The 23852-nt window shown below is 35.5% G+C and overlaps 1 protein-coding gene across 3 annotated transcripts in view; it reads right to left on the reverse strand.

Moving 5' to 3' along the window:
* Nucleotides 1-23852, reverse strand: part of Rock1 (Rho associated coiled-coil containing protein kinase 1) — a 121038-nt gene that overhangs the window by 58593 nt on the left and 38593 nt on the right. For all 3 annotated transcript variants that reach the window (XM_029472234.2, XM_021150215.3, XM_085833466.1), the window contains exons 3-10: nucleotides 21365-21465; nucleotides 20684-20821; nucleotides 16614-16789; nucleotides 14974-15058; nucleotides 12722-12866; nucleotides 12119-12257; nucleotides 8820-8911; nucleotides 894-1053 (exon numbers count right to left, since the gene is read on the reverse strand). In XM_029472234.2, the coding sequence (XP_029328094.1) occupies nucleotides 894-1053; nucleotides 8820-8911; nucleotides 12119-12257; nucleotides 12722-12866; nucleotides 14974-15058; nucleotides 16614-16789; nucleotides 20684-20821; nucleotides 21365-21465 (1036 nt within the window). The remainder of the gene's footprint in view (nucleotides 1-893; nucleotides 1054-8819; nucleotides 8912-12118; nucleotides 12258-12721; nucleotides 12867-14973; nucleotides 15059-16613; nucleotides 16790-20683; nucleotides 20822-21364; nucleotides 21466-23852) is intronic.

Consider the following 23852-nt stretch of genomic DNA (forward strand, 5'->3'; position numbering starts at 1 on the left):
GCTTATTATGTACATGTAAAGATAGAAGCTAACAATAGATGTTATGAGTTAGGAACAGCAAATACTGAGTGCTTACTTCATGAAAAGCACAATTATGTTTTACTATGTTTTTATTCACATAGCCCTTAAGACAACTCAGAGTTCAGGTAAGTTGTCTCTATCTAAGGGAATGGAAACATAAAAGGCTACAGTTATTTGTCAAACATAACACTATAGGTACGATTGTATGTTATAGTTCATAGAAATGCTCATTAAATATTCTGGGCTTTTTTGAGGGGGAAGGAGAAACTAATTTTCAAAACCTAAAAATTATGGGCTTTCAGAAGTATTAATACAGTGATAAAATGCTAGGTAAATGTATTATGTTATTCTAAAATTTTTGAGCAGTTAACTCTTTAAAAATAGTAATTGAAATGTCAGTATTAACATAATTATTTCATCTGTTATTTTCACTTGAAGATATGCCACATAATTCAACGTAAATTTTCCTGAAAAACTATACTCTTAACATGAATGAGACTAAGAAAAAAACCCTCAAATACCAAATTCTAAAAATGACAATTTGTGGGGTCTGGAGAGATGACTCAGCAGTTAGGAACACTGACTGTTCTTACAGAGGTCCTGAGTTCAATTCCAGCACCCACCTGGTGCTCACAACCATCTATCTGTAAAGGGATCAGAAGCCTTCTTCTGGTGTGTCTGAAGACAGCTATAATGTACTTATATATAAAATAATTATTTTTAAAAATTGGCATACTAAAAAGCTCTAACAATCCCACTTTAGATACTGTCAATCCCACTTTAAAACAATATTTAGTTATCTTTAAGAAAATATGGTGACTATAAAAGAATTATCACTTACTTACCCCCAAATTACTGCTTGGAGTACTTACCTACGATTGCTGTAATATGTAAATCCTACAAAAGGTAGCTGATTGCCAACAAAAGCTTTTGGAATAGGAAATGTCTCTTCATCTCCTTTATCTTCTTCTAAGTCATCGAAATTACTAGTATCAATGTCACTACTTAAGTCAGGCACAACGGGTGCTACAGCTAAAAACAAAAAGAAAGTAGTTGTTCTTTTCAAACTTATAACAAACAAAGTGGCACAAAGCTATAGCAGCCCAGCAGTGCAGCATACACCTATAATACTAGCTACTCAAGAGGCTGCTCAGGAGTGCTGAGCCCAGGAGTTCAGGGCTAGCTAAACAACTGGGCAACAAGACAGACTTCATCTAAAGCAAGCAAACAGAATCCACACTAACTACTGATGATTTCTTGCTTCTAAATAGCTTGTAAATCACAACATAAAATGCATCAAATTCTACAATACTAAGATTTACTAGATTTCAAAATTAAATGAAAATTATATCTTTGCAGTTACTTATGTATCAAACTTAAGGTTCATGCTACAAGTAAAATTAAGATTTGCTACAAAACACAACATAGCTTAAAATACTCAAAAGCATTTGGGAATGCATATGTTAATTTTCAGAACATACAGCTTAACAAAGTGTGCTTGTAAAAAAAGGTCCATTTTAAGTACTGGATTACTATTTTAAGTTGTTAATTTGCTACAGAGAAAACTGAAAAATCAAAATTATTTCTTTGTTGTCCTACAAATAAAGAGAAGGAAGGCAATCACACATGATGGGAGTGGTTAAAGGATTTCTATCTAATAAGGGAAAATACCACGTGAAAGTAATATTTCTAATATTTTCTGGAGCTTGAAAATTATATAAAAGAGCACATCTAAGTATAAAGCTAGGCAGTGGTGGTGTATGTCTTTAATCTCAGCACTAGAAAGGCAGAGGCAACAAAGCTAAGTCCTAGGCCAGCCTGGTGTACTGAGTGAGCTCCAGAACAGCCAGGGCTACATAGAGAAACCTTGTTTCAAAGAAAACCAAACATCCATCTGGACCAACCAAAGTATATAGCCTTTACTGGATCACTGCCTTAGATACAATTACTTCACTTTCTTTAGAGAAAAAGATGTCTATGAGCAAAACCAACAGAACTTGTTTCACTGATTTACTTATATAAACATGCCATTTTTCTTTTTAATCACTGAGACCCAGGCAGAAAAATATCAAGTACAATCTTAGGTACACAAAACTATTTGGCCAACTTTAGAACAAAGCAACAGAGCTAGGCCATCAAAGCTGTAGCATTAACCAACAGTAGCAACAGAAGGGAAAGGGGGTTTTCTACTTTCATGGTCAAAAGAACTGCCTGATTTGTAAAATGAGAAGTACATAAAAGATCACTGCTCCTTGACAAGTAAATTATGGTCTCAGCAAAATCAATCTTTCTTACCTTCCTTCCCTCCTTTGGGAATTCCTCTCACTGTTTTATTCGTTTTTTGAGGCAACCTTGGCTGGTCTCAAACTCACTGAGACCTGCTTACCTTTGCCTCCTGAGTGCTTAGGGTTAAAGCTGTGTGTCACCATGCCTGGTAAACGTACTTCTTAAAGCAGTATCTTTCCATCTCAATTTTTTGTCCACTGAAATAACATTTGACAAAATCTGTATACACTTGCAGCTATCATTGATAGGGTAAGAAATGCTACTGATATCTGTTAAATAGCTTATAATGCTAAGGACAATAGTCCCTGTTACCCCAAAACAGATTTATCCAGTCAATTTACTGAAGTTTCAAAGCCTGTTTTTAGTAAAAACTATCACATAATATTTTAAAGAAGCCAACCAGTATGGTATTTTCTCTTGCCATTATCAATGGACTACATTTTCTTATGAGGTGTTGTTTTAATTTTTAGAAAATATTTTATCATGCTTCACTTTTGTGTGCATACATCTCCATGGCATGGCATATTATGGAGGTCAGAGGACAACTTGTAGGTACTTATGTGGATACTGGGAAAAATTCTGGTGGCCTTTGGTGACAAGCACCTTTATCTAATGAGCCATCTTACCTGCCCATCAGAGTAGTTTAAAACCTTTAAAGGTTTTTCTTTTTTTTTCTTTCTTTTCTCCTTCCTTCCTTCCTTCCTTCCTTCCTTCCTTCCTTTATAAACTGCTGAGATCTAAGTGGAAGACATCCTTTTAGAGTTCTGAAATCTCTGCTTCTGAGTTGCCATGTTTAAGACTGTGCATAAAGTCATCTAATCACGTGAGAGCTAGTTAGTGAGGTTAGGACTACTTTACTGACTTATTATCAACAGTGTAATCAGATACAGGCTTTGTAAATAAATAACCAATAATGAAATGGGCATCAAGAAAACAAAGAGGGAATCCTAAAAACACCTTTTTCTATTGAAGTAAACACTGTGTTGGCAAAAACTGTCAGAGGCAACTTTCTTGAGACTAATCTAATAATACCTTAAGATAAACAGGGGCTGTTTAATAAACAGTGACTTAGAGGACCTAGAGAGATGGATCAGAGTCAAGAGCATTTGCTGCTCTTGCAGAAGACCCAAGTTCTACTTCCAGCACTTCATCAAGTGCCTCACAACCACCTCCAATTTCAGTTACAGGGGTTCAGATGCCCTCTTCTGGATTTAGTGATACACACACACACACACACACACACACACACACACACACACGTTTAAAAACTTTTAGAAAAAAAAAAAAGAACAATGGAAACAAAGGGAAAAGAAAGAGAGAGAGAGAGAGAGAGAGAGAGAGAGAGAGAGAGAGAGAGAGAGAGAGAGAAAGAGAGAAAGAAAGAAACCAAACAAGGAACTCATAATGTTGGTACCTAGGAAATTTCTGTCATTGGCTAACAGAACAGAGATTATAGTAATCACACAAAGCAAGGGAAATGGACTTTATAAAACCAGTTTGGATGATCAATGCTCATCACAGTCCGTAACCTTTAGAGGAGTAATGTGATCTTTAGAGGAGTAATGTGATCTTTAGAGGAGTAATGTGATCTTTAGAGGAGTAATGTGATCTTTAGAGGAGTAATGTGATCTTTAGAGGAGTAATGTGATTTTAGAGGAGTAATGTGATCTTTAGAGGAGTAATGTGATCTTTAGAGGAGTAATGTGATCTTTAGAGGAGTAATGTGATCTTTAGAGGAGTAATGTGATCTTTAGAGGAGTAATGTGATTTTTAGAGGAGTAATGTGATTTTTAGAGGAGTAATGTGATTTTTAGAGGAGTAATGTGATTTTTAGAGGAGTAATGTGATCTTTAGAGGAGTAATGTGATCTTTAGAGGAGTAATGTGATTTTAGAGGAGTAATGTGATTTTTAGAGGAGTAATGTGATTTTTAGAGGAGTAATGTGATTTTTAGAGGAGTAATGTGATCTTTAGAGGAGTAATGTGATCTTTAGAGGAGTAATGTGATCTTTAGAGGAGTAATGTGATCTTTAGAGGAGTAATGTGATCTTTAGAGGAGTAATGTGATCTTTAGAGGAGTAATGTGATCTTTAGAGGAGTAATGTGATTTTAGAGGAGTAATGTGATTTTTAGAGGAGTAATGTGATCTTTAGAGGAGTAATGTGATCTTTAGAGGAGTAATGTGATCTTTAGAGGAGTAATGTGATCTTTAGAGGAGTAATGTGATTTTAGAGGAGTAATGTGATTTTAGAGGAGTAATGTGATTTTAGAGGAGTAATGTGATTTTTAGAGGAGTAATGTGATCTTTAGAGGAGTAATGTGATCTTTAGAGGAGTAATGTGATCTTTAGAGGAGTAATGTGATCTTTAGAGGAGTAATGTGATTTTAGAGGAGTAATGTGATCTTAGAGGAGTAATGTGATCTTAGAGGAGTAATGTGATCTTTAGAGGAGTAATGTGATCTTTAGAGGAGTAATGTGATTTTAGAGGAGTAATGTGATCTTTAGAGGAGTAATGTGATTTTTAGAGGAGTAATGTGATTTTTAGAGGAGTAATGTGATCTTTAGAGGAGTAATGTGATCTTTAGAGGAGTAATGTGATTTTTAGAGGAGTAATGTGATCTTTAGAGGAGTAATGTGATTTTAGAGGAGTAATGTGATTTTAGAGGAGTAATGTGATTTTAGAGGAGTAATGTGATCTTAGAGGAGTAATGTGATCTTTAGAGGAGTAATGTGATCTTTAGAGGAGTAATGTGATCTTTAGAGGAGTAATGTGATCTTTAGAGGAGTAATGTGATCTTTAGAGGAGTAATGTGATTTTAGAGGAGTAATGTGATCTTAGAGGAGTAATGTGATTTTAGAGGAGTAATGTGATCTTTAGAGGAGTAATGTGATCTTTAGAGGAGTAATGTGATTTTAGAGGAGTAATGTGATTTTAGAGGAGTAATGTGATTTTAGAGGAGTAATGTGATCTTTAGAGGAGTAATGTGATCTTTAGAGGAGTAATGTGATCTTTAGAGGAGTAATGTGATCTTTAGAGGAGTAATGTGATCTTTAGAGGAGTAATGTGATCTTTAGAGGAGTAATGTGATCTTTAGAGGAGTAATGTGATCTTTAGAGGAGTAATGTGATTTTAGAGGAGTAATGTGATTTTAGAGGAGTAATGTGATCTTTAGAGGAGTAATGTGATCTTTAGAGGAGTAATGTGATCTTTAGAGGAGTAATGTGATCTTTAGAGGAGTAATGTGATCTTTAGAGGAGTAATGTGATCTTTAGAGGAGTAATGTGATCTTAGAGGAGTAATGTGATTTTAGAGGAGTAATGTGATCTTTAGAGGAGTAATGTGATCTTTAGAGGAGTAATGTGATTTTTAGAGGAGTAATGTGATTTTAGAGGAGTAATGTGATTTTAGAGGAGTAATGTGATTTTAGAGGAGTAATGTGATTTTTAGAGGAGTAATGTGATCTTTAGAGGAGTAATGTGATCTTTAGAGGAGTAATGTGATTTTTAGAGGAGTAATGTGATTTTAGAGGAGTAATGTGATCTTTAGAGGAGTAATGTGATCTTTAGAGGAGTAATGTGATTTTAGAGGAGTAATGTGATTTTTAGAGGAGTAATGTGATCTTTAGAGGAGTAATGTGATCTTTAGAGGAGTAATGTGATCTTTAGAGGAGTAATGTGATCATTAGAGGAGTAATGTGATTTTAGAGGAGTAATGTGATCTTTAGAGGAGTAATGTGATTTTTAGAGGAGTAATGTGATCTTTAGAGGAGTAATGTGATTTTTAGAGGAGTAATGTGATTTTGAGAGGAGTAATGTGATTTTTAGAGGAGTAATGTGATTTTTAGAGTTAACACTATTAACATTCAAAATGTCAAGCTCATAACAAAAAATTACTATGTTATTTTGCTTAAAAAAAAAAAAAGGACATATGGTTCAGCCCCTCGGAATTTTTGGAGGGGAAAAAAAAAACACGACTGGGGAACTCCAGACATTTGAACTACTAAACACAATTTTATAATAAATCTTTATTTGTATAGACATTAAAAGATACTATGGACAATGAACTATAAGGAAGAAGGAGAATGATGTCTTAACTGTTAGGTGATACAAAAAAGAATGAAATAAAAATCCTGGCACTGAATAAAAAGTCAGCAGACTAAAGGAATTGTAACACACAGTCAACTGATCAACATGGGCATATAAGACAACTGGCACAAGAGAAGAAAAAGAGGCAGAAAGAGTATTTAAAGAAATACTGTCCAGAGCTCCTCAAATCTGATAAAACATATCAATATATGCATCTAGGAAACTGAATACAAATGAAAGAGAACCTATAAAAGAACCACTTGAAGATGCATACAGTCAACAGTATAATCTCAGCCATGAAGAAAAAATAGGAAAAGATAACTATATAGATGAATGTAAAAGTCAAGATAATAAATGTTTTTACCTGTGTGATTTTAAAAATTCCATAGAGAAATAATACAAAACTGAACCAATTAAAAATGAGGGAAAATTTAAAATTATACATATGGTCAATAAACAAACATGGAAGTGTTTAACTTCCATGTCCTATCAGTAGTCAATAGGAAATTGCAAACCAAAACCACTATGAGAAAGCATCGGGGTAGGTAATGACTGATTGTTCAAAAACCTAAAATCAGAAATGTAAAATGATTCTTCAATTCCTTTTTGTTGATAATTACTCAAGTAGACATTTCTTCAAGTATCCATATATACTCTACATAATTATAAAATAGTTATAACATATTTCAAAATAAACATTGGTGGAAAAATAGCTAACAAGAGCTAGAGAGTAGAGAAATCTAAATGCTTAATGACTGATAGATTTAACAAATGGCACACACATGTAAACAATGGTTAACTATGATTAATACTGCAACAAAGACGAGACAGACAGATGTCTGCTAGGTCAAACAAGTCACAATAAGTATTTTATATATAATAAATATAATCATACATTTATATATATACTTATATATAAAACCCTCCTACTTGCAGAGTGGTTTATTGTTTTCTGTTGTAGATTTCTTGACTGGATGTAACTGTTCATGACATCTCCCAAGGTCATGCTGTGCTCTAGCTTCTCTAATAAGCCTATAAGTACAGTCAATGACACCCCTTGCTAGAGTACAATCTATTCATCTCTGGAGTAGTTTTCCCTTCTTCATGAGTGATTTTATAGTATAAAACAAAATATGATATAGATAAACAATGCACCTGTTTCTTTTAGTAATCGTTGACAACTACAATACATCACTAAAACTAGCAAATGTACATCATGGACTTCAAAATTAATTTAAAATTTTTCTCAAGTAAGAACTACCACTTATTGTCTCAATGAATTCCACAGTCCTACTGTTCCTATCCAGGAAAGCTCATTTCCCTTACTATTCATAGGTGATGGGCTAGCAGCAGCATCCTTCTTTTGATGAGTAAAAAGGAAAAAATAAAAACCAACCGAACAAAAAAACCAACAACAAACAAAAACTTCTGAAACTTCAGTATGGAAAAAGATGAATTCTTATTCTTCTAAGTCTGGGTCATCTTTAGTACTATTATGTACCTTGATGCTAATGTACAGCATAATAATCTTATAATCATAATTATGACGTATAATATACATTTAATATATTTTACATGTTTATATAATTATATATGTGATTATATAATATACAATATGTTATATTATATAATATACTATATAGCATATACATAATCATAATAAAAATATTATAGGCTGGGCGGTGGTGGCGCACGCCTTTAATCCCAGCACTTGGGAGGCACAGGCAGGCGGATTTCTGAGTTCGAGGCCAGCCTGGTCTACAAAGTGAGTTCCAGGACAGCCCGGACTATACAGAGAAACCTTGACTCGAAAAACAAACAAACAAACAAACAAACAAAAAATATATATATATATTTAAATATAATTTAATATGTGTAACTGTGTAATGTAAAGTTTTCTTCAGATCACCTCATAATTTAACTGTTTTATAAAAAATAAGAAAACGTTCTATAATGACTGACAATTAAATTCTAGCATATTTATTTTACAACTGCATTCTGCAAAGCCCTCCAAGTTCCAATGTAAATTTAAATAAAACTGAGTTATATTCTGGACTTAACAGTAATACAGCCAACTTACAGCTTAAGTTTTAGTTGAACCAGGAGAAAACTAGTCCATTTGCTCCTACTTATTATTTTCCTATAGAAATAACAAAGCCTAAATGAAGGGCAACTCAAAAATGCTCAAGTATCAACTATGACTGTTGAGCCCCACTCAATTTCCATCAGTATGTATGCTGTACAAGGGACATGAGGGGCATAGCTCCATAAAGGTCTCCAGAATTACCAAGTGCTCTTTTTAACTAGGTTTAGGCAATCTGTGAGTTTATTTTCCTCAATTATATGCAAATATTTTGTAAGGCACTTTCAACTTACTGTAACTACTTTCAAATACTCTTGAATGTCCAGGGAAAAAAAGAACTTACTGTCTCGGAGCGTTTCCCAAGCCCACTGGTCATTTTTGAAGAAGAGATGACGTTTGATTTCCTCTACACCATTTCTGCCCAATCTCACTTCTCTAAATAGAGGAGAAAAGTAATCATTTAAGATCTTATTATAACTTGTATAATAATAAAAAGATCTTATTATAACTTCATGACAGACACCAAACCTGAGCAGTTCTGTCACCTATAAAATCTATTATCAGCAAAGTTTTCAGAAAATAAAGCACAGACTAACTTTAAAGAAAATTTTTTTTAAAGGGAAAAATACATAAAAGCACAGATTTGTTCCCATTTCCTATTGATAATAAAATTCAGAAAAACAGCTTATACGATGAGTCAAACACAATGACTTTTAATTGTTTTTAAAGCTTGTGGTAAATTTTTGTGTAAACAACTTTAATACATATCAAATTCTACCAAAAATTCCAGAAACACATGTAAAATTTTAATTTCCACTTTATTTTTAAAAATTATTCAGCATTTTTTACCAATCAAAACCTGATAATAGCAAAGCAGGGCATGAGGAAAATGACTCTATCCTGATAGTAGCGTACAGAGAGGCAGGAGGATTTAAAGCTCAAGATCAGCGAGAGTTACAGTGAGACTGTAGTCCAGTCACATAGCATAGAGCTACAGTGAGACTGTAGTCCAGTCACATAGCATAGAGCTACAGTGAGACTGTAGTCCAGTCACATAGCATAGAGCTACAGTGAGACTGTAGTCCAGTCACATAGCATAGAGCTACAGTGAGACTGTAGTCCAGTCACATAGCATAGAGCTACAGTGAGACTGTAGTCCAGTCACATAGCATAGAGCTACAGTGAGACTGTAGTCCAGTCACAGCATAGAGCTACAGTGAGACTGTAGTCCAGTCACATAGCATAGAGCTACAGTGAGACTGTAGTCCAGTCACATAGCATAGAGCTACAGTGAGACTGTAGTCCAGTCACATAGCATAGAGCTACAGTGAGACTGTAGTCCAGTCACATAGCATAGAGCTACAGTGAGACTGTAGTCCAGTCACATAGCATAGAGCTACAGTGAGACTGTAGTCCAGTCACATAGCATAGAGCTACAGTGAGACTGTAGTCCAGTCACATAGCATAGAGCTACAGTGAGACTGTAGTCCAGTCACAGCATAGAGCTACAGTGAGACTGTAGTCCAGTCACATAGCATAGAGCTACAGTGAGACTGTAGTCCAGTCACATAGCATAGAGCTACAGTGAGACTGTAGTCCAGTCATAGCATAGAGCTACAGTGAGACTGTAGTCCAGTCACAGCATAGAGCTACAGTGAGTCTGTAGTCCAGTCACATAGCATAGAGCTACAGTGAGACTGTAGTCCAGTCACATAGCATAGAGCTACAGTGAGACTGTAGTCCAGTCACATAGCATAGAGCTACAGTGAGACTGTAGTCCAGTCACATAGCATAGAGCTACAGTGAGACTGTAGTCCAGTCACATAGCATAGAGCTACAGTGAGACTGTAGTCCAGTCACAGCATAGAGCTACAGTGAGACTGTAGTCCAGTCACATAGCATAGAGCTACAGTGAGACTGTAGTCCAGTCACATAGCATAGAGCTACAGTGAGACTGTAGTCCAGTCACATAGCATAGAGCTACAGTGAGACTGTAGTCCAGTCACATAGCATAGAGCTACAGTGAGACTATAGTCCAGTCACATAGCTTAGAGCTACAGTGAGACTGTAGTACAGTCACAGCATTTAGAGTCCTGGATTCAGCCTGCAGCCAAACAGTCACTCACATCCATCTTAAAATGAACAGAAACAAAACCCAAAACCCTTTGGAAAGCATCATGAACTAAAACTTGCCTTCAACAGAAGTGAAAATGGGGACTTGGTAGATAACTTGCCACATGTTATCTATCAGAGCTTAAGTGGAATACCTTCAAAAGTTAAAAACACTGCTTTGTATGTATAACACTTTGTTAGGAGCTTTCACTGACTCTTTCAGGCCAGATCCTCTGGCACACAGTGCTTATACCTCACTGTAATTACCACCGCACAATGTCTACTTTCTCATAAGAGAACTATAAGGTTAAATGAAGCAGATACCACGCAACTTGTTAATTCCTATTTGGCTAGCACCAAACATACAGCACAAGATAGTTCCTTACATTAAAATGTTAAAAAATCTAAAAACTGCCTTGCAAGCAACAACATACTGAGGATAAATTAATTTTAATTAAAGTAATCCTCAAATTGAAATATACTTATAAGTACTATGCTTCTGCAACTAAAGTTAACAATATATGATCAACATTAAACATCAACTTAAAAGTCATTTGATTGTTTTTTGTTTTTAATTATTAATGCATATATTAAAGAGAATTAAATCCAAGTTCTTACATAAGTAAGTGACTGAACTAAACTCTCACTCCCCTGTCCTGTATCTTAAGTCCTGGATTCAATTTCCAGCACTGGAACATAAATATTACAGTAAGCTACAAAAGTATATACAATGTTCCACTTTTTAAATTAAAAAAACATATACATTCATAAGCACTTGTTGCAGCTAGAAAACACAATAGCTATGTCTACAAGAAAGGCACTCATTTAAATACTATCAATTACCAAATGAAAGCTGTCATAAATTGAAGGAATGTTATCACTTAACTAAGGGAAACATGCTTTCGATTAGTGTAAAGATGCACCCAGATTCCAGAGGTTTTAGTACATCAAGAATAAAAAGGGGTAAAAAGCCTAGCTGGATGTGGTGTCAGGTAATGTTAACCCCAGCACTTGGGAGGCAGAAGCAATTATCTCTGTGAATTCAAGGCCAGTCTGATTTACAAAGTGAGTTCCCACACAGCACGGAAAAAACCCCCTAGGATTCACTAATTATCAGTCTGATAATTAATCAAGTTAAAACAAAACAAAACAAACAAAATATTATCTATCTGGCCATCAGCTGACTGCTTATGAGCACTAAGCTGACAGGCTTAAGATACCAGGATACCCTAACCTTGTATTAGGCTTTATTCTCATAAACTTTCAAGACATCAGCTTTTATATTCTAATAGTCCATCCATAAGCCAAGAGAGGTCAAGTATGAACCTTTAAAACTGAGCAGCAAAATGAGAATGCTTTAGAACTTAAAGAAGTGTATAAGCCGATGAGATGGCTGAGCAGGAAAAAGCGCATGCTATGGGAGCCTCACAACTTAGACTTGAGAGGAGAGAAGAGCTAATTTGTATGCTGGGGCATAAGCACTCACACTGTAATAATGACAAAAGCAAACTCAGTGTCAAAATTATTTACCTGTCTGTAAGGAAGGCACAAATGAGATTTTTTGCCTCTTTTGATATGTCATTATCATCAGGGAAAGTAAGTGAATTTTTATGGTTCATAATTTTACTGTAAGTCCCAACCAAAGAATCTGCATAAAAAGGTGTATCACCTGAAAAAAATCGACAGAAAAAAAAAGAAAGCCAAAGAAATACATTTATAAAAATACGTATTTTAAAGGAAGAATCAGTTACCTGGTTTTAAAAAAACAAACAAACAATAACTTGTTAAACTAAAAGTATACACTTAATATAGAAAAATGAACACATCACAAAATTAGCCTATAAATAGCTTTTAAAACAGACAAAACAGGTTAGGGATCTTGTTTATTTCCTACAAATTTAATATTGTATTATAGTAGAGAAAGCCAAGTGGTGGGTTTGGGATGAAAAACATTATAGATACTTCAAACAAAAACAGGAGTTCAAGAGATGCCTTAACAACACTTGCTGCTACACTAGGCATACATATGGTACATAACATACATCAGATAAAATACCCATACACATAAAATAATATTAAAGCATGTCCCCCACACATACAGACGTAACTAAAACAAAACCCTCCTTTACTCACCTACAAGCATTTCATATAAAAATACCCCAACTGACCACCAGTCACACTCTCGTCCATAATAGCCATCACCGCCTTGGGATTTTAATACTTCGGGTGAGATATAATCAGGTGTTCCAACTGCTGTATCACATCGTACCATACCTTCCTAAAAGGAGCAGCAAGCCTAGATTAGCAGTTAATAATTTTCAGTGGTTTTCGTCTTAATATAACCCGAAGAAGAACTGTGTTATAAATGTCGTATCAAAATCTAACACATTATTCATAATTGCTAAGAAACAGAGACAGTCTAGAAATCCATTATTAGATGAGTAGAAACAATGAAGTAATAAACAATGGAATTTATCCAGCTATATAAAAAGATGAAATCATGGCATCTTCAGGGAAGTGAATGATCTAGAAGTCATGTAAAGCAAAGTAATGAGACTTACAAAGACAAATGCATTCCTTTTATCACATGTTGAATTTAGGTTTAAGCTCGTGTGTGTGTGTGTGTGTGTGTGTGTGTGTGTGTGTGTATCACAGATACATGTAAATGTTTGTACACACACACACACATACATACAATCCTGCGTGCAACGTCAAGGCAGTAAAGAGACCATGAGAAGAAAGAAGGCAAGGGAAGCAAAGAATGATGACGATGAAATACAACCAACATGAGAACCAAGGAGAACACTATTCACAGGAGGGGACCAATGAGGAAGTACAGGATGTTGCAGATGAATACAAAGCATAACACATGGAAACAGCACAGTAAAACTCACTTTTCTGTGCTAACAAAAATATTTTTAAAGTGCAAACATAAAAAAACCTAAATGTACATTGCACATATATACTACATATACAACCTAATTATATAAATATCAGTGAGTGCACAAATCCATGTTTTTGTTTTCATTTCTAATTTTAACTGCTAATATGATGACTGCATAGTAATTCCAGAGACAAAAATCAAGGCAACCAGATTGAGATTACATAACAAATCATTTTAGTGAATATAAATATTCCATTATTTTTTAACCAAAATATCTGACTTTTTAAACTATGGTAGAAACTGTGATAAAAATACACAAAAGCTAACTGTACAGATATGAAATGGAGCAGTACATAAGGCAAAGAACTTGATCTACATTTTAATGTCCTCTTCCAAAATTATTTACCTACTTTATTAATGCAATTGAATTAAAAATAAGTGCTGACACACTAGTTTGCATGTAATGCTTCCTTTTAATATATCTTTCAAAATGATAACTACATATTTCTAGCTATTCTGTTGTGAAATATATAAGCCTTTACTACCAAAGACAAAAGGTAGCATTTTCCTTTCAGCTGTATGTATAAATTATAGAAACAGTGAGTGTAAGTTTCTCTTACAACTCACTTTTAAACTGAGTGACAAAATTTTATATATGTTAAGAGAAGATCTAAATCTAACTTTTATGACAGTCTTAATTTTAACACTTAGTAACATTTACATTAATTTCATTTCTAGTTACCAGTAATGTGTATAATGAGTTGTTATGAAAGTGTTAGTCAATCTGGCAATCTACATTTACCCTAAATAGAAAGGGTAAACTACTGACTAGTTATGAATACAACACTGAAACTATGATGTTAAGAACAACAAATATAGTCACAGTGATTCTGGACAAATCCAGTGAATTCTTTTGTTTGTTTTGTTTTTCCAGACAGGGTTTCTTTGTATAGCCCTGGCTGTCCTGGAACTCTGTAAATCAGGCTGGCCTCGAACTCAGAGATCCACCTGTCTCTGCTACCCAAGGGCTAGGATTAAAGTCGAGCACCACCACCACCCAGCTGATTAGTAAATTCTTTTTTTGTTGTTGTTTTTAAAGATTTATTTATTTTTGTTTTTTTGTTTTTCCAGACAGGGTTTCTTTGTATAGCCCTGGCTGTCCTGGAACTCACTTTGTAGACCAGGCTGGCCTCAAACTCAGAAATCAACCTGCCTCTGCCTCCCGAGTGCTGGGATTAAAGGTGTGCACCACCACACCCGGTGATTTATTTATTTTTATGTCTATGAGTACATGTGAGTGTTCCATCTGCATATACACCTGCTAGATGGTTGTGAGCCACCATGTGGTTGCTAGGGATTGAACTCAGGACCTCTGGAAGAGCAGCCACTGCCCTTAACCACTGAGCTCTTTCCAGGGCCCATGGTTAGTGAATTCTTAATAGCACTTTCTAAAGAAATACTATCTTGAATTAGAAAACAAAATTAGAATTTTAAAGCTAACCTTATTCATCTTCATACAAGTACCAAAATCTGCTAACTTCAAATGTCCAGATTTATCCAGCAGCATGTTATCAGGCTTTACATCTCTGAGGGAGAGAAAAACAAAAAACAAAATACTGCTAAAACAGATCAGACATTGAAAAAAGCCATAAAGCAGTTACTTCAGATCAAGTCCTCTTAACCTATCTACATGTGCTCCTTATCCACACACCTAGAGACTCAACTACATCAAAGCATTCCTTTACATACTGCCTTTTTGTTTTTTTAATTTTTAAAAGGTCATTTTTCAAGACAAGGTTTCTCTGTATAGCCCAGGCTGTCCTGGAACTTTAGACCAAACTGGTCTCTAACTCAGAGATCCACCTGCTTCTGCCTCTCAAGTGCTAGGGTTAAAGGCCTGAGTTACAGTTTGATGGTAAGAAAATGAGTAATTTGAGAGATTAAGCACGAAAATATATATCATCTAGATATAAATGTCAGACAAAACATTATAATAACAGAATCTAATTCACTTTCATTTGGGATTCCTGATATGCAGCACAGTAGCTGCACCTAAGACTCAAGGAGTGTTTTCAGAATAAATTAAATTACAATGAATGTATTTTTAGTTATTCATTACTTTAATAAATTGTATTTTAAAAAAATCCCAGCCTCAGCTCTCTCAGGAGCTACTGGTACTGTTTGCCTGGGGAATGAAAGGCTTTTTTCAGTAGGATTGTCACTGTAAATGTTCCTGAAAATAACCCCTCAACTACATTCCTATAAGTGACCTCAGCAAAAGTGACCTCAGTAAAAGTGACCTCAGTAAAAGTGTTTTTGCTTATATTTTATACATGAGAGAAGTAGTTCATGATTTAAATCCCCAAAATATGAAATAATATTTTCATGCAACTTAGGGCCATCCTAGAATGGTTTCATTACCTTGTGCTTGAGAGTAAATTCAGACACAAACAATTCTGTAGAGAACCTACTAAGATAAACAATTTTTAAAGATGCAAAAAATTTTCTGAGTGTAATATAAAATGTAATTAGTTATTTGTTTTTAATGTATGGATAACAGACCATAGTGTGGGTACTGGAGAAGTCACAGGGTATAAAAAGATACTAAAGTATGCAGGAGAGTGACTGAGTAAAGGAAGAGTGTGAAACAGAACAAACCTATCATGGATAATATGGCAACAAAATGTTCATCACACAACTTTTAGAAATCACTTTACAACTTTTTTTTTTAAGATTTATTTATTCAATGTATGTGAGCACACTGTTGCTCTCTTCAGATGCACCAGAAGAGGGCATCAGATCCCATTACAGATGGATGTTAGCCACCATGTGGTTGCTGGGAATTGAACTCAGGACCTCTGGAAGAGCAGTCAGTGCTCTTAACCACTGAGCCATCTCTCCAGCCCACAATTTTACTTTTTTTAATGTACAATACAGAAGCTATAAAATTTGACTAAGATTATTAAAGAATATTATTTATAAAAAGATTAAACTAAATGCACTACAGTTCTAAAATGCCATCTGTGTTACAGGGAGGAAATTATTTAGATTGGAAATAGAAAATATCAATTAAATGATGTTTACATTTTCTTTCAACTATTCCTTTCAAAATATAAGAAACTGAAAGAATTTATAACTTACCTATGAATAAAACCCATGGAATGGATTGCATCCAACGCAAGAACTACTTCTGCGGTATAGAATCTTGCCCATTTTTCAGGCACGTCATAGTTGCTCATCAGGTTGACAAGGTCTCCGCCAGGCATGTACTCCATCACCATGTAGAGATACCGGTCATCTTGGAATGCATAAAAAAGCTACAAATTAAAAAAAAAAATTAGAATGAGTTTTGCAACATTTTGTTTTCATATAAAACCTGCCAAAGATACTAACAGAAGATGGAAGGAAATGGTTTAATTGTAGAATAGCTGTAAGTGCAGGCTAATACTCAGGGCAAGCATAAATGCCATGAGGACCCTATCCACACAAAAGAGCTATAAACTGAATATCCAAGGGGCAACTGGAATCATTCCCTCTTCACAGCTCTCTATACTACATCTAATTTTTTTTTATGCTGAGGTTTTTATTTCTATTAGTTTCAATAAAGAACAAACAAATTTCTTAGGCAAAGAAATACTGTATTTCTGGTTTTTAAGATGCACATGAGAAGTTTATAGTGTTTACTTATGATCATCGGAGCTCTGAGGTATGATAAACTGGGCTTTGGCTCCAGTTTGGCTCTGGAAATCTGCTTAACCTCTCTTCCATGTCTCTGATTGACTGTACTCTCTTCTACAAGAGGAGAAGGAACTAAACTGTTTTTTACTTACAAATCTACTACTCAACTGGCATCTAGAAGCCTGGCAGCTGGCACAGGTTTACCAAATTTCTAGTAAACAAAATAATCCATCATTAACAACAACTGTCTTTCTGGACTGTTAGAAGGAAGATCAAATCATTAGCAAGAACTGTCAAGAATATCAAGCATTAATCTATTATGTGTTTAGGGCTGAAGTTTAAAAAAAATAAAATCAAACAAATTTTAAGTAAGCACAAGTTTACAACAAAACTAAAAGCAAACCCCAGGGAAAAACAACACAAGATGTACATAGACTTCTTAAAGCCTTCATGTCTGATTTCCTCAACAGTGTTTAATCATTTTAGTTATATGTTTATTTTAAATTACTTCACTTAATTTGTATGTTTGTTTATATGCTTTGTGTGTGGTGGTAGATTCACATTAAGTATGCTGATGCTGAAGTCAGAGCATGACACTACCACTCTGCCTTAAGGCATTGTGAGATAAGGTTTCCCGCTGAATTGGAAGCTTGCTGTTTCATTGGCCAACAAGTTCTTAGGATCTGCCTGTTTCTGTTCCTAGCGCTGGATTATAGGCACATGCAGCTTTATTCAAGCTTTTTCCCCTTATAATTTTTATTTTATGCATATGGATTTCGTCTGAAATTAGCTTGTGCACAAAGTGCATGTCTATCGTCTATGGAGGCCAGAAAAGGACAACAGATTCCTTGGAACTAGAATTACAGATGGTTGTTGAGCTGCCATGTGGATGATTGATTGGAAAGAAACCTGGGTCCTGTGTAAGAGCAGCCTACTACTGTACTCTTAACTGCTGACATGGGTGCTGGAGATTTGAACTTAGGTTTTCATGCTCAGAAGAACAAAGGCTTTTCCCCACTGAGCAGTCCTGGCAGTCCCACTTACACTAATTTAAAAACTACACAGGGACAAGATAGCTCAGCTGGTAAAGCACTTGCCTTTACAAATACAAGAACCTGAGTTTGACCCCTAGAACTCATGTGAAAATGCAAGGCATGCTGGCATTCACTTGTAATCTCAGCGCTGGAAAGATTGAGAGAGGATAGTTGGGTCTTGCTGGCCAGCCAGTATCAATTAATTGGTGCACTTCACACCAGTGAGAGATCCTGTTTCAAAAGAGGTAGACAAATGGCACTTACAGTTCTCATTCTGCTTCAACAAATACACATGCCCACATATATCATTAAATTAAAAAAAAAAAAAACTGAACTAAATTTAGGAGTAAGGATAAATAGAAGTATCATTTCATGACTGTCCCAGACAAAATGTATAGTTTTTAACTTAAGCATCAAAACTAAATAAGCATTGATATTTTGGTGGTAGTTTACCCCATTTATATACAGTGTAATAAGCAAAACAAAATCCTAAGATATCTAAATTGCAAACTGAACAATTATGACATAAATATTTTAATCTTTGGCAGATATAATACATAACATACAAATTTCAGAAGTAATCAACCAAAGGCAATACTACTTCCCTGCTCTCTTGTCCCCTACCATTCAAGGGATATTCAACAATGTTTAAATGCAATTTTAGTTGTCACAATTAGTATGAGGAATGGGCAAGAGTTGCCACTGGTATATTCTACGTAGAAAATGGGGATGTTCTCAAATACCATAAACACACTAGTAATAGGAGCAATACATAGGATAGTGGTAGGGGTTTGAATGAAAATGGCCCCCATAGTTCATGTATTCTGAATAGTTTGGTCCTCAGTGGATGGCCATTTAGAATAGCTTAGGATGTATGGCCTTATTCTAAGAAGTATACCACTGGAAGGCTTTGAAAATTTAATGGGCCCCATCATTTCTAGTTTGTTCAACTCTGCTTTGTGTTTGCAGTTCGTGATATGAGCTCTCACCTTTTCCTCAAGCCACCCTTCCCACCTGCTGCCATGCCTTCCCACCATGATGTGATGGACTCCCTCTGGAACTATAAACCCAAATAAACCTTTCTGCTATGAGCTGCTTAGTCACGGTGTTTGTAACAGAAACAGAAAAGTAAGTAGTACAATAGTTCTTCAGAATAAAGAATTATCTAAGGTCAAATATGGTGTCACGAGCCTTTAATGACCCAGTTTAAGGCTGGCCTGACCTAACTTAGAGAAACTTTACCAAAAGGGGGGGGGGGGGGATAAAAAGCATTATCTGGCACAGAAATACTGAAGCTGAGGAACCCTAATATACACAGGTAGTAAAAAAAAGGAGACTTCAAGTTTAAAATGTGGGAAGCTAAAGAGATGGTTCAGTGGTTATAAGACTTGTTGCTCTTTGCAGAGCAACTAAACCTGAGTTTAAGTTTCCAACACACACGTAGTAGTTGACAACCATCTGTAGCTCCAGTTCTAGGAGAGCAACAGTGTCTTCTGGTTTCCATAGGTTCCTGCAAGCATGTGGTCCGCATATACACTCAGGCACAGACATGCACAAAGAGACTTTTAAAAAATGTTATTATATATAAATAGACATTTTCCAAATCTGTTTATTCCAATGCTTAGTCTTTAATATATACTGTAAGTAAACTATAAAATATATATAGGAATTTGGAAATGGTCTAGTCTAGTTTAAAAAGACTTCAAAATTAAAGATAAAAAGAAATGGAGGTTAAAACATTGGTAGAAAACTCAGAATAATTTAGTGGGGACTTTATCTCACAATTAAAATAACCAATTAGCCAGAAGTAGCATGTGCTATTATCTCAATACTCAGGAAGTAGTGGTAGGAGGGTCAGATTTCAAAGCTACCCTTAGCTACATAGCAAGGGGCCTAGCATAAAGATCCTGTCTAAAATTTAAAAACAAATAAACAGAAAATCTTAAAGACTGTTTGATATTTATAAGCAAGGGAATTATAGTTCACGATTTTTAAATAATTTGGTCAATGGCAGTCAATACTACTATGCCATATGTCATTTTCCTTCGAAATAGGGTCTTTCCTGGAACTGCAGACCATTATGTCTCTGCCTCATGCATTAATATGGCATGGCTGTGCTATACCATGTTGACCTTAGGGTGTGTGTTCCTTGGTACTAAAAACTTAAGGCCATCACAGGATATTTGTTGACTCAGTGAAACTCAATCTTCTGATTTCAGTAAGAGACACATCTTACTGAAAAAGAGGACCTCATGTTTACACATAAAAAAAAAAAATCATTATTAAAGTTAATGTAGAATACTTCCCTTAAAGCAGATTAAATCCTATAAAAAAATTATTATTTTGTCCTGACTTTTCTAAACATAATTCAACAAAATAAATTTTATGACTTTAAAAATAATGATAATTTTATAGCAACTATTAAGTTATTACTGTTCTAAAAAATAAATTTCTCAGATACAAACTAGTATAGCATTAAGAAAACAATGAAAATGATACCTGAACAACCCAAGGACTATTGGCAAACGCCATGATGTCCCTTTCTTCCCAGAAAAAAGCAGAATCCGATCTCTTAATCATTTCAAATTTGCTGAGCAGCTTCATAGCATAAACCTTCCTAGTGGATTTATGCCTCACCTTTAAAATGGAAAACAAACCATTAGTCAACATGGCTCAAGGCTGCAGTGAACAACTTACTACAGGACTTTAATAATGTAGCTATTTCTGTTTCTTCTCTTCTGCTTACCACAGTTAGGCAATGTAAAGACTTTAATAACCCAAACACAATTAAAAAAACAAATCAACTAACACTCTGGTTCATGTATTTCCCAGTCTGTCCCATCATGTATGTTGTCCTGTTCATAAAACTTTATCCCATAGCATTCTACAAAGAATTAGGAGCAAAGATTTGTGTGTGTGTGTGTGTGTGTGTGTGTGTGTGTGTGTGTGTGTGAGAGAGTGAGAGAGAGAGAGAGAGAGAGAGAGAGAGAGAGAGAGAGATGAGATGTTTATTGAAATGCTTGGGAAAAAACTTTCCTACTATTTTGATAAATGCAAGGGTTTTATCTTAAGCAAAAATGCCAGAGCCATTTAAAGAAACAATTCTATGAAAACAATTATTTTCCCAAATAGTATGTTAAATAAGGTAGTGTTTAAAAATATCTGAGTAAGGTAACCTACCAATTGAACTTCTCCAAATGCACCTCTGCCGATTACCTTTACTACTTCATAATCTTCTGCTTTCATCCGTAAATCTCTAATTTTATTTATTGTGTCTTTATCTGTATGAAAAATGTAATTAAATCATTAAGGCATTATTATAATGATTATTATTATAATATTATAACTTACATTACAATCAAATTACTCAAAAACACAATTTAAAAAAAAAACACTTCATTACAAATTAGGGCTGGGATGTAGGTCAATGGTGAAATACTTGACTCTTTTGGTCCTCTGTTTGAGGCCCAGTACACTCTCACTTGAAATGGTTGATATATGTAAAATTTGTTTTTTTTAAATTAGATATTTTCTTTATTTACATTTCAAATGTTACCCCCTTCCTAATTTCCCTTCCAAAAACCCCCTATCCCCTCCCTCCTCCATCTGCTCACCAACACACCCACTCCCACTTACTGACCCAGGCATTCCCCTATACTGGAGCATAGAACCTTCACAGGACCAAGGGCCTTTCCTCCCATTAATGACCAACTAGGTCATCCTCTACTACATATGCAGATAGAGCCAGGAGATCCTCTGTGTGTTTTCTTTGATTGACGGCTTAGTCCCAGGGACCTCTGGGGTTACTAGTTAGTTCATGTTGGTCCTCCTAGGGGGCTGCAACCCCCTTCAGGTCCTAAGGTACTATCCCTACCTTCTTCATTGGGGACCCTGTGCTCCATTCAATGGATGACTGTGAGCATCCACTTATGTATTAGTCAGCCACTGGCAGAGCCTCTCAAGAGACAGGTATATCACTCTCCTGTCAGGAAGCTCCTGATGGCATCTGCAATAGTGTCTGGGTATGATGGTTGTTTATGGGATGGATCCCCAGGTGGGGCAGTCTCTGGATGGTTGTTCCTTCAGTCTCAGCTCCAAACTTTGTCTCTACAACTCCTTCCATGGGTATATTGTTCCCCCTTCTAAAAATTATCGAAGTGTCCACTCTTGGATCTTCATTCTTCTTGAGTTTCATGTATTTTGCAAATTGTATCTTGGGTATTCTGAGCTTCTGGACTAATATTCACTTATAAGTGAGTACATATCATGTGTGTTCTTTTCTGATTGCATTACCACACTTAGGATGAATGATATCTTCCAGATCCATCCATTTGCCTAAGAATTTCATAAATTCATTCTTTTTAATAGCTGAGTAGTACTCCATTGTGTAAATGTACCACATTTTCTGTATCCATTCCTCTGTTGAGGGACATCTGGGTTCTTTCCAGCTTCTGGCTATTATAAATAAGGCTGCTATGAACATAGTAGAGCATGTGTCCCTATTACAAGTTGGAACATCTTCTGGATATATACTCAGGAGAGGTATTGCTGGATCTTCCGATAGTACTATGTCCAATGTTCTGAGGAACCGCCAAACTGATTTCCAGAGTGGTTGTACCAGTTTACAATCCCACCAGCAATGGAGAAGTCTTTCCTCTTTCTCCACATCCTCACCAGCATCTGCTGTCACCTGAGTTTTTGATCTTAGCCATTCTGACTGGTGTGAGGAGGAATCTCAGGGTTGTTTAGATTTGCATTTCCCTGATGATTAAGGATGCTGAACATTTTTTCAGATGCTTCTCAGCCATTCCGTATTCCTCAGTTGAAAATTCTTTGTTTAGCTCTGTACCCCATTTTTTAATAGGGTTATTTGATTTTCTGGAGTCCATCTTCTTGAGTTCTTTATATATATTGGATATTATTCCCCTATCAGATTTAGGATTGGTAAAGATCTTTTCCCAATCAGTTGGTGGCCTTTTTGTCTTATTGACAGTGTCCTTTGCCTTACAGAAGCTTTGAAATTTTATGACGTCCCATTTGTCGATTCTTGATCTTACAGCACAAGCCTTTGCTGTTCTATTCAGGAATTTTTCCCCTGTGCCCATATTTTCGAGGCTCTTCCCCACTTTCTCCTCTATAAGTCTCAGTGTCTCTGGTTTTATGTTGAGTTCCTTGAGCCAATTAGACTTGAGCTTTGTACAAGGAGATAAGAATGGATCAATTTTCATTCTTCCACATGATAATCAGCAGTTGAGCCAGCACAATTCGTTGAAAATGTAGTCTTTTTTTCAACAGGGTGTTTTTAACTCCTTTGTCAAAGATCAAGTGACCATAGGTGTGTGGGTTCATTTCTGGGTCTCCAATTCTATTCAATTGATCTACCTGTCTGTCGCTGTACCAGTACCATGCAGTTTTTATCACAATTGATCTGTATTACAGCTTGAGGTCAGGCATGGTGGTTCCACCAGAGGTTCTTTTATTGTTGAGGATAGTTTCTATTATACTAGGTTTTTTGTTATTCCAGATGAATTTGCAAGTAGCCCTTTCTAATTGTGAAGAATTGAGTTGGAATTTTGATGGGGATTGCACTGAATCTGTAGATTGCTTTCGGCAAGATAGCCATTTTTACTATATTGAACCTGCCAATTCATGAGCATGGGAGATCTTT

This window comes from Mus caroli, unplaced genomic scaffold (assembly GCF_978045245.1).
Source record: "Mus caroli unplaced genomic scaffold, Mus_caroli_1 scaffold_19, whole genome shotgun sequence".
Lineage (NCBI taxonomy): Eukaryota > Metazoa > Chordata > Mammalia > Rodentia > Muridae > Mus > Mus caroli.